Raw genomic sequence first — 11852 nt, forward strand, 5'->3', positions numbered from 1 at the left:
TTAGTGGTCATGCATTTGAAGTCAGATCAGTCAGTATGGTTCTGGGTTTTTCTACAGCCACTGTTTAGCTGGGTCAGTGCAGGCACAGAACTGGTGAAGAAATGGATTTAACCAGGGTTGTGGTTTAGTCAAACGAGGAAACTGAAGCTAGACGGAGGTGAGGGAGTTGAGGGATATGCAAGGGAGTGATGACAACTGACCATAGAATTTTTTTTTTTTTTTTTTTTTTGGCTGCATTGGGTCTTCGTTGCTGCGCATGGGCTTTTTCTCTAGTTGCGACGAGCGGGGGCTACTCCTCGTTGCGGTGCGCGGGCTTCTCATTGTTGTGGCTTGTCTTGTTGCAGAGCATGGGCTCTAGGCATGTGGGCTTCAATAGTTGTGGCACACGGGCTCAGCAGTTGTGGCTCGTGGGCTCTAGAGTGCAGGCTCAGTAGCTGTGGTGCACAGGCTTAGTTGCTCCGCGGCATGTGGGAATCTTCCCAGACCAGGGCTCGAACCCGTGTCCCCTGCATTGGCAGGCGGATTCTTAACCACTGCGTCACGAGGGAAGCCCCATAGAATTTAGGATGGGAAGAAAGAAAATAAAAACGCAGCAGGGGGGCTTCCCACACGCCGCAGAGCAGCTAAGCCTGTGCACCACAACTACTGAGCCTGCGCTCTAGAGCCCACGAGCCAAAACTACTGAAGCCCGCGTACCTAGAGCCCATGCTCCACAACAAGAGAAGCCACTGCAATGAGAAGCCCACGCACCGCAACGAAGTGTAGCCCCCACTCGCCGCAAGTAGAGAAAGCCTGCGAGCAGCAACGAAGACCCAATGCAGCCAAAAATAAAATAAATAAAAATAAATAAATTTATTAAAAAAAAAAAAAAACGCAGCAGGGGGATAAGGGACATCGAAAACTCTGCCATGTGGAAAGGGGAGAGTCACTGAGCCTGAGTCCCAGAAGAATCTTAATTCCACCACTAATTAACTCCCACGTGACCTTGGGCAAAACGCAAGAGGCTGCAATTTCCTTTTCTTCCTCTGGGAGTGGAGGCCTCACCTTGCCTACCTCACAAAGTTGTTGAGGGACTCAAAGGAGATAAGGGGTGAAGCTGCCTTAAGAACTACAGAGCAGGATACAAATGTGAGAGAGTAACATTTTTATCTCATAATTTTGCCCAAGGCCATATGGTGACTCCTTCTGTGGGGAAATAAGGCCAGGCTGGAACAGCAAAGACTTGGATTGGAATAGGGAGAGACACTTAGGAATAGCCCTGAAGATGCTCAGCATCTTGCTTTGCCTGTGGAGAACAGCAGCAATTCTGGACTAAACATGTAAGAAAGTTTATCTTGCTTAATCTCACAATACTACCTCTCCCCATTCTGCAGATGAGAAAACTGAGGCAAAGGAAGTTAAGTGCTAGAGACAGGGCTAACCTGAGCTCTAGTTCCCTCTGTTCTGTGATATTCTGAGTTTCCACCCAGAAGGCCCTGAGTTGACCTCTTGCCCTAGGACTCATCATTTCTGGTCCACTGCAGACTTTTCTTAGCCCCGCCTACTCCTCTTCCAATCCTCACCAACCTTGGGGGTGAGGGCGGTGCTGGAGCTCAGGCGGCTTGACTTCTAAATCCCCTCTCACCTGTGAGGGCCAGGCTGCACCACCAGGAAATGGAGTTGTGTGACTGAGCAACAGACACCGTGTACCCAGCGACCTGGATACCTGTGTGGGGCTACCAGCAGGCCCCTCCTCTGCCTGCCCCATCTTGCTCCCCTGCTTAGGCCCAGGCCCAGCGCCTGCCGGCTGCACGGTAACCACGTCAACAGGCCTGCCTCTTGGGGCCGTTTCTAACAACGTTCCCGCCCCCCATCTCCCCGAGAGCAGACCAGAGAGGATAAGGAGGCCAGCAGCTGTGGGTCCATCACAGACCTGTCCCTGCCTTCCATCTTGCAGCAGACAGACAGACAGATGACCCCAGCCAGCCCCCAGCCAGGCAGCATGGTAAGCAGAGGTGGGGCTGAGCATGCAGATGAGGGTCCCATGGTCCGGGTGTTCATGGGGTTACAGCGTGTGGGCAGGTCAGGTGGGGGAGAGGGAGAGAAGCTTCCAGATGTGAGTGCAGCCCCCCAGATGTGCTGGTATGTTCAGGGGATAGAGAGGGACAGGCCATGGTAACTAGGAAATGGTCTGAATCTGAGGGGCTGCTGAAGGGCTCTGAATTTAGGGGTAGGGAGAGTGGGGTAACCAGGACAGGGGCAGAAAGTGCAGGCACTTTCCTACAAACCTTGGGCCCCTGCTGGCCTCTGGTCCCACCTCCCGACTGTAAGGACACATCCTCATAGTCCTGTCCTTCTGCTGTGCCTTGGTCTGACCCCTCACTTCAGCTACATATCAGTGGGGAGAGGGAGGGTGCTGTGTATGGGGCTCATTTGATATCTTTTACCCGGCTCCCCGACAGGCAGGATAGAAGGGCAGTTAGGAGTGTGGTTGGACCCAGACTGTCCCCTCTCTGAATATTCCTGGTTTTGCTGGTGACTTTGAGCAAGTAGTGTGACCTCTCTGAGAGTCAGTAAAATAGGATAATAAAAACACCTACCTAAGCGGGTTGTTGTGAAGATTAAAGGAGATAGTGTATTTGAAGCGCTAAGCACAGTGCCTGGCACCTAATTAATGCTTAATATACAGAACTAAACAACCTAATGACAAAGCCTGCTGAGTGTGAGATTATACTATTTTCACCGGCAAGAAAAGGGAATGGGAGCAGCTGAGGTGGGGTTTGAGGCCAAGTCTGTGTGATTCCAGGGGCTGAGTTCTTTGCCCAAACCCAGAGTGAGGGGCGTCGTTTCCAGCGACTCCGGCATACCCCAGGTCAGACACACCTTGCGTGGGCCAGCAGCTGTGGGAGCCAGGACAGGGTCTGGCTTTGTGCACAGAGCCTGGGCAGGCTCTGAGGTGCAGCAGCGGGTGCTGGTCCTGCCAGCCAGGTGATTGGTGAGCTGAGTCAGCCCTCCCTCCTGGACCTGGGGATTTCTGGAGTCCTTTGTCCCTAAATCCCTCCCAGCTTAATTCATTACTTCCTCTTACTATGACCCCCGGGGTTGGGGGATGGGGAATTGGTAAGGGGGTCCAACAGGTATGGTGCACCCTACTCTGTGTCGTCCAATGAGCCAGGCAACTTACACGCATTCTTTCATCTGCAGAGTGATTCTAGGAGGGGCTCTTGTTATCGCCCCACCTCACCAGGGGAAGACGCCCACAGAGAGGCAAGTGGGGGAGTAATGGGGCTGGGATACAGATGGTCTATGTATTAATCCCAGTCATCTAAAAATCATAAAAAGTCAAGGCCCTTGTGTCATATTTACAGAGTCAGAGAAGTGTAAAATTTATGGATAAAGCATCCTCATTAAAAAATTATGAAATATTTCAGACATGCGAAAAGGTATAAAGAATAATATAATGAACACCTGCTGCCCAGCTTAAGAATAGAATCCTTCTCCGAATGCATTCACCTCCCTCCTCTAACATTATTCCAAATTGGGTGCTAATATTTTCCCTTGCTTTCTTTATTTCTGTAATACATTCCAAGAATATACAGCAAATATAAAAATTTATCTCTAAATGATGCATACAAGTTAAAGATTTATATAAATGGTATTGTATTATGATTCTTCTTAATTTGCTTTTTTTCTGTTAAGAATTTTGGGAGGTAAGATTCTTTTTTTAAATAATTAATTAATTAATTAATTTTATTTTTGGCTGTGTTGGGTCTTTGTTGCTGTGCGCGGGCTTTCTCTAGTTGCAGTGAGCGGGGGCTACTCTTTGTTGCGGTGCACGGGCTTCTCATCGTCATGGCTTCTCTTGTTGCGGAGCACGGGCTCTAGGCGTGCAGGCTTCAGTAGTTGTGGCACGTGGGCTCAGTAGTTGTGGCTTGCGGGCTCTAGAGCTCAGGCTCAGTAGTTGTGGCTCACGGGCTTAGTTGCTCCGCAGCATGTGGGATCTTCCCTGGCCAGGGCTCGAACCCGTGTCCCTTGCATTGGCAGGCAGATTCTTAACCACTGCGCCACCAGGGAAGCCCAAGATTCTTTCTTGTATTCATCCACGTCCACTTCTGAATCATTCTTTATTCATTTTCTCCTGTTGAAGGACATTTAATTGGCTTCCGTCGCTGTGGTACTGTGACTGTTCTTGCACCTGTTTTCTTGTGTACCTATGTGAGAATCTCTCTAGAGCAAGAGCATCTTCAGCTTTCCTAGATGTTGCCAGATCACCCTCCGAAAAAGATGCACCACTTTGGGCTTCTAGCAGCAGTGTGAGAATTCTCATTTCTCTACATCCTCCACATGATTAAGCCTTAAAGCTTGGGGAAATTTGATGGATGTGTGTGCTCGTTTTGTTGTTAAGGTCTGCCGTAAATACTTCTCAAGCAGGAAGAAACATTCTGGGATCCTACTTCCCACACTGTCACATATCTGTTATCGTATGAAACGCTCCCTTCCCCAGACAGAGAGTTTCTTGAGCGCAGGGACTGGGTATTAGGTGTTATGTATCCCCAGTCTCCGCCCAGTGTCAGGCAGATAATGGAGGCTCAATACATGATGAAGCAAGAGGGTCAAGTCTTTTTGACGCTCATGGGGCTCCCCAGGAAGGGCAATGACCTTTCTCTTTTTCTAGGACCAAGCAGGTTACCCCAGTCCTGCTTCAGGGGCCAAGAACTCTTTGACCAGCCTTGAGTCATGTGAGGAAGAACTTTCTTCCCAGCCCCTCATCACTCCAGAACCACACACACCCAAGAGGAAAGAACAGCACACACACATCCATTCCAGGCCCACTTTCCCCTTCCTTGCTGGCATTTCTAGCCGTAACACGAATCCAGAGTTCTTTCTGCTTTTCTAAACCTCATCCTTGTCCCTGATCCCTGAAAGCTCACTTGGATCTTGTTTTCCTTACTAATGGCCCCTAATTTCTTTCTGGACATGGGTGGGTTGCCTATCATGCTCTGTCAGACTCATCTGAGCCCCTCAGTGTTCCTCAAGATGCTTAGTCACTGAGCAAAGACTCTATAATCTTAGAACTGGTCACATCTTCTGCTTCCCCTGAGGGTTTTGCCCCCCGCCACTGCCCCCCACCCACGGGACGCGGGGCACGGAGAGCAGAGTCCAGGAACTCTTGCTCTCAGCCAGAGAACCACTCAAGGAAGGAAGGCAGGAATCGTGTCCAGGCATGATACGCTTCTCTCTGCCCTTTGTCCACTCAGCGTGAGTGTATCTCAGTCCACGTGGGGCAGGCTGGAGTGCAGACTGGCAATGCCTGCTGGGAGCTCTGCTGCTTGGAACATGGGATCCAACCAGATGGGCAGATGCCCAGCGACAAGACAGTCGGGGGAGGGGATGACTCCTTCAACACCTTCTTTAGTGAAACTGGGGCTGGAAAACATGTGCCCCGGGTGGTGTTTGTGGATCTGGAGCCCACTGTGATCGGTGAGTGATGACCAGCCCCTGCCACGGCCTTGTCCCAGGTACCACAGCAAGTCCTTCTCCATAATTGGAGAGCACTGGTTTGTCGTTCCCAGTTGCTGCAGCGAATCAGAACTCCAGCTCTGCTGTCACTCAGCTCCAGAGTCTCAAGGTCACTCCACATCCCTTTCCTTTTCGTTGAAGTACACTTAAAGTCAAGGGCAATAACAGCAGCCTGAATGGGACTCCTCTAGGGTAGAACTTCGGGCCTGGTGACCCCACCCCTTCTGGGTACCCTGGGGCTCCAGGAGCCAGGCTGCAAGGGGAGGGGGACCGAAAATTCTGCCCATTGCAGATGAGGTTGGGATGGGCACGTACCGCCAGCTCTTCCATCCAGAGCAGCTCTTCACCGGCAAGGAAGATGCTGCCAATAACTATGCCCGTGGCCACTGCACCATCGGAAAGGAGCTCATCGACCCGGTGCTGGACCGGATTCGGAAGCTGGTGAGAGAAGAGCTGAGGGCTGGGGAGGGGGGAATCTGGATTCCTGTTGTGAAGTGGTCTGGAGACCAGATGGGGGAAGGGCAGCCTCCGTCCTTGGGAGAATCTCCTGGACAAGAATTAAACACACAGGATCAGGACTAGTGAGGAGGGGAGGCAGAGTGTGGGCTCCAGCCTGGAGCTGGGTGTCCCTTTTATCTGCTATAGTAAGTGGCCCGATGCTGGGCAGAGTGGCTGCGAGTTGATAGGCTGCCTGGCCAAGATATGAGCACCCATAAACAGTCCCAGAATGTCACCTTGTATCGTAGGTATGTGGGCAGAAGGCCCTGTGAAAAACAGAGATCCAAACAATACCAGCTCAAGGCTCTCTGATCAACTTCAGCCTCCAGCAAGGACGGGGATCAGGTTCCTGGGTTGTTAATCTCAGGAAGGAAGTCCTCCAGAAACATCTGGTTAGATCAGGGGGCACGGGTAGGAAGCCGGGTGGAGTGGGCAAGTTATGATGACAAAAATGACCATGGCACAAGAGTCAAGAGAGCTGTCTGTGGAAGGCTTCAGGAGGTTTGAGAGAGGAAGAGAGACAAGGAGGAGAGAGTGGGACCTCCTTATCAGGGTCTATTTTGTGCCCTTGGAAAGGCCTTCCTAGGATTTTATGAAACTTTTGGGGAAATCTCAAACAGCACATGCTGGTTCTTTGCTGTTGGTCAGCTGTGCTTCACATCCCATGTTTCTCTTCGCCTTCATTTTCTAGGCTGACCAGTGCACAGGACTCCAAGGATTCCTCATCTTCCACGGCTTTGGAGGGGGCACTGGCTCTGGCTTCACCTCACTCCTGATGGAGCGGCTCTCTGTTGACTATGGCAAGAAATCCAAGCTGGAGTTCTCCATCTACCCAGCCCCGCAGGTGTCCACAGCCGTCGTGGAGCCCTATAACTCCATCCTGACCACCCACACCACCCTGGAGCACTCAGACTGTGCCTTCATGGCGGACAATGAAGCCATCTATGACATCTGCCGCCGCAACCTAGACATCGAGCGCCCGACTTACACCAACCTCAACCGCCTCATCAGCCAAATCGTCTCCTCCATCACGGCCTCCCTGTGCTTCGACAGGGCCCTCAACGTGGACCTGACAGAGTTCCAGACCAACCTGGTGCCCTACCCTCGCATCCACTTCCCCCTGGCCACCTATGCGCCAGTCATCTCTGCAGAGAAAGCCTACCACGAGCAGCTGTCGGTGGCAGAGATCACCAATGCCTGCTTCGAGCCTGCCAACCAGATGGTGAAGTGTGATCCCCGTCACGGCAAGTACATGGCCTGCTGCCTGCTGTACCGTGGAGACGTGGTGCCCAAGGATGTCAACGCCGCCATCGCTGCCGTCAAGACCAAGCGCAGTATTCAGTTCGTGGACTGGTGCCCCACGGGCTTCAAGGTTGGCATCAACTACCAGCCCCCCACTGTGGTGCCCGGGGGTGATCTGGCCAAGGTGCAGCGTGCCGTGTGCATGCTGAGCAACATGACCGCCATCGCTGAGGCCTGGGCCCGCCTGGACCACAAGTTCGACCTGATGTATGCCAAGAGGGCGTTTGCGCACTGGTACGTGGGCGAGGGCATGGAGGAGGGTGAGTTCTCCGAGGCCCGGGAGGATATGGCTGCCCTGGGGAAGGATTACGAGGAGGTGGGCACGGAGAGTGTGGAGGGGGAGGGAGAAGAGGAGGAGGGGGATGAATACTAGGGGAATCCTTCGTGTCTGTCCTAAATAAAGTGCTATGGCCTTATTGTCTCACAAATGCCTTTTCCTCTTGGGAAAAACCATGGGGGTGGGGGGCTTTTCCTTCATAAGAGATAGGAAGGCTGGTACCTTAGCCTGGGTTCCCCAGAAAGCAGATCTGACTTCAGATTTCATTAATGAGTGCAATTCCAGGGAGCAGAATGGGGGCCGAGGTGGGTAAAGCAGAGAAGGAGGGAGAACTCACCCTAGAGAAGATGTAGCTGGATAAATGGCATCTCAGACCATTCCCTGGGAGAGTGGGCAGGAGGGGAGGTGAGGGTGGGGAATTTCTGCATTGGCTCCATTCTTCCCTTGGTTAAACCTTCGCCTCATCAAACATTAACTTGCCTGTACTTCAGGTTGCACACACTTGGGCTGCAGGGTCAACAGGGAATCCCTGGGCAGGAGGCGAGGCGCTGATAGGTTGTCTGTGTGAAGCTGGTCCGAGCTGCACAGGGTTGCAACAAGAGCCTGGTGAGGCCAGGGGATCTGAAGTAGTGCCTTAGGGTAGTCTGATACAGCTGGTCCTCACTAGCCCACCCTCCTGTCTTCTTCAGTGTAGAGTGTAGAGAGTCCGGAAGCTGGCATTAAGGCAGAAGTGGTACAGTGGAAGCAACAATGGGGGAATGGGGGTCAAGGGGGAGCTTACCTCCCTGTAATCTCCATCACATTCATCACTTTTTGGTAAAGACAAATCACCTTTAAACTATTCCACATGCACAGCTTTAAGCCCCCACTTCCAACCAGGTGGCTGCCCTAAAATCCTTGTATGTGGATTTTCTGCAGCGCCTTCTGGGTTAGGAGGATAACTTAATTATTTAGGAGCCCATTTTGGCTGAATAGCTCAGCTATGTCCTCCAACCCATTTTTTTTTTTTCTCTGAAAGGACTGAATTTCAAATCTCTGTCCTGCGTCTTTCTCTCTATTAACTGGTTTCAAATTTGGGGAAGGAAGAGAGGTTATTTGGGGAGACTTTCAAACCCCAGAAAAAAATCGCTGTCATTTATTCAGCACCTACTGTATACTAGGCCCTGCATCCATACGATCTTCTTTAATCCTGAGGTAAACGCAGTTATTGTACCACCCACTGGACTGGAAGCTCCATAGGAACAAGGCCTGTTCTACGCTCAGGACCCAGAATGCTGTCTGACACATAGATTCTCAAATTTGTTAAACAGACTTGTTCAATGAATGCCCATTTTATAGATGTGGCGACTGAGGCTTGGAGAAGTCATGTGACTTGCACAAGGTTACCCAGCTAGTAAGTGGAAGAGTCGGGATTGACACCCAGGTCAGCCTGGGCCAAAGCTTATTCTGCTGCCCTCCCCTTCCTAGGGTGTCCTCCCCTCCTGCCCTCAGCAGACACAGGCACTTCTCCAGACGCCACCTCTTCCAGGCCTGCCAGCTCCGCAGTGCCCAGACAGTGACTCAGGTGCCTCGAAGGCAGGCAGGGGGTGACGCTTGACACTTCCCTGCCCAGGCACTGTGGTGGAGGGCATGTGGGGCGGAGGAGGAACCCAGCTTCCAGGGCTGAACAAGGGCAGAGGTGTCTCTGGGGCCAGGTTTTGGGGTCGTCAGTGTCCTCTAAAAGCCCCCTGCCACTGACATCCAATAGGTGAGGTAAGGGTTTGGGAGAGGCCAGGAGGGAGGGCCCTGAGGAAGGTGAGATCTTTACCACCCAACATGGCTGAGCGTCCACAGAGGTGGCCAGGCTCCCCACCTGATGGCTGTAGCAGCCAGCCCACCCTGGGCAGCTGGACGGCCACCTCTTCTCTGACCCCGTGAGGCCTCCCACCTACTAACTCTGCAGGCAAGCCCTGGCAGGCCTAGGTTGGACTGGGTGTAGGTGTGGGGAGGTGGCAACCCAGATCTCCATGGGACAGCTGGGAGCGCCACCCAGCCTGGCTCCTGGGGACTCCCTCAGTGCAGGGGAATGCTGTCATCCCTGAGGCTTCTAAAGCCAGGGTACAATTACCTCCTGCAGGCAGACCCAAGAGACAGAGCCCCAACCTTGGATTCCACCCAACACATTTACTCCCTCGCCTCTAATGTGTCAGGAGCATGCCTGCCCCCGAAGCTGCATTCCCTCCTTCCGGAACGCCACCTCCCCCTGCTGGCCTCAGTGTTGCCATTTCTTCCAGGTTAGATCACAGTCACCCAGAACCCGTCCAGCACTGGAGACCTCTCCCTCATCTAGAGTCTCCCTCTTATTGGCTGTCTCTATCACTCATTCAGTACTTGGCATGGACTGCCTTGTACCATAGCACTTAGCTTGTTGCTGATATCCTATTTCCCCAGCTAGACTTAAAAATATTACATTTGACCAGTTACTATGTGCACATGCTTCAGTATTCATAAGGTACCAAAGAGATTTACAAACAGCAAAAATAAGTCACTTTCATTTGTTCCCCTTTTGGCAGCCACCACTGTTCACTTTTTTGGTTAGTACTTCCTTCCAGACATCTATGTATACACTAATGTGTGCACACGCATTTAAATACACTTTGCTCTGCATCTTGTTTTTTTTACTTAACAATAAATCTAGAAGATGGTGCACATCAGTACATATAGATGTACCTTATTCTTTTTGGTGACAATATAGTATTCCACAGTACATTGTACCATTGCTAATTTAACCAGTGTGCTATTAATGATATAGTATTTAGGTTGTTTTTAATCTTTTGCTATGAAAAGAATGCTGCAACCCTTGTACATGCTTCTTTGCACATACGTACAACCACAAATTATTAGAATTGGCATTACTGGGTCAAAGGCTATACCCCTTTAATTTTGATATATACTTCATACTGCTCTCTTTAGAAGTTATATCCAAATACCCCTCCTACTACCAATGTATGAGACCGCCTGTGTCCATACAACATATTACACTTTTTGATCTTTGTCAATCATCCGAGAAGTGAAAGTATTTTGCTGCAGCTTTCCTTTATAATTCTCTTGCTATGAATGATATTGAGCATCTTTTCATGTTTAAAAGCCAGTACTTTCTCTTCTGTGAACTGTCTTGTCTGTGCCCTTCACCCACTTAAAAAACTGCATTGTTTGTCTTTTCTCATAAATTTGTCTGAATTCCTTGTGAACAAAAGAAATTAACCCTTTGCTTGCTAGATGTGTCCCACATAATTTCCCTTGGCTGTCATTTGTCTGTGTCCCAACGAGGTTTTCATCTCCCTGAGTACAGGGACTGAAACTTAAAGCTCTTTGTATTCCTATTCTTAATATAAAACCACATACATGTTAGGGTGCTAGAGAAATGCCTGTTGAGATAAGAGAAGTAAAAAGAAAGAGATTTGGAAGATTTTGGAGTGACCTAACCTAATCTATTCCTTCCTCTTATGCCAAGGTCAGTCAGGACTGGAAACAGCAGGAACTAACTCTGGCAAAGTAAAAAAAGAAAAGGACCCCCTGACACACACACATATACATACAACACACACACACACACACACACACAATTAGAGAGACACTGGGTAGCATACAGAATCAATACAAGGGCTGCCAAACAAGTCTCCGCAAACAGGTAGGCACCAAGGGACGTTGGGCAGCCAGCACCACAGTCAAGGTCAGGGCACAGGACAGCCTGCTTAAAAAGCCCCTGGCCCCTCCACCCACTGTAGTGAGGCCTCCTCTCACCCAGGCATCGAGGCTGACATTTCCTCCTCCAGACACTAGAGGCCACTGCTGGCTCTGCTTGCCACCACTGCAGAAATGAATTCGCAACTGCCCCTGCTTCTCTGTGACTTGCTCCAGATTCAAAGACCCAGTTGGAGCTTCCGACTGGCAGAACATCCGGCTTTTGCCTACACCTTGGAGCCAGGAAGTCTGGGAGAGAAAGTGTCAGGTTTTGTGGCAGGTAGTGGCCTGGCTCCCATCAAAGCCTACGCAATGGGAATTTGCCAGATGTAGGTAGGTAGGAGGCTCAGACTGTGAGCAGCCAGGAAAACTGGACAAACGCACACCAGGCTCTTCTCTCACGTCTGGCTCAAGCCCTTCTCTTTGATGAAGCATTTCTGGGTCACCCAGCCTAAAATATTCTTCTGGATTCACATAACCAGTATTGCTTGGGCCAGTCATGATGCCAGAGAAATTTTGTACCAAGACCTACTATGTACCATACCTCATTTGA

At 50.8% G+C, this 11852-nt stretch overlaps 1 protein-coding gene across 1 annotated transcript; it reads left to right on the plus strand.

The window, feature by feature from the left end:
* The first annotated feature begins 1872 nt into the window (after positions 1–1872).
* LOC118898292 (tubulin alpha-1D chain-like) lies at positions 1873–7723 on the plus strand. Its single transcript, XM_036858501.1, has 4 exons — positions 1873–1984; positions 5238–5460; positions 5792–5940; positions 6689–7723. Exons 1-4 carry the CDS (start codon positions 1952–1954, stop codon positions 7670–7672), a joined length of 1389 nt encoding a protein of 462 aa, XP_036714396.1. The 5' UTR covers positions 1873–1951; the 3' UTR covers positions 7673–7723.
* The last annotated feature ends 4129 nt before the right edge of the window (positions 7724–11852 follow it).

Source organism: Balaenoptera musculus, chromosome 7, assembly GCF_009873245.2.
Source record: "Balaenoptera musculus isolate JJ_BM4_2016_0621 chromosome 7, mBalMus1.pri.v3, whole genome shotgun sequence".
In the NCBI taxonomy this organism is placed as follows: Eukaryota; Metazoa; Chordata; class Mammalia; order Artiodactyla; family Balaenopteridae; genus Balaenoptera; species Balaenoptera musculus.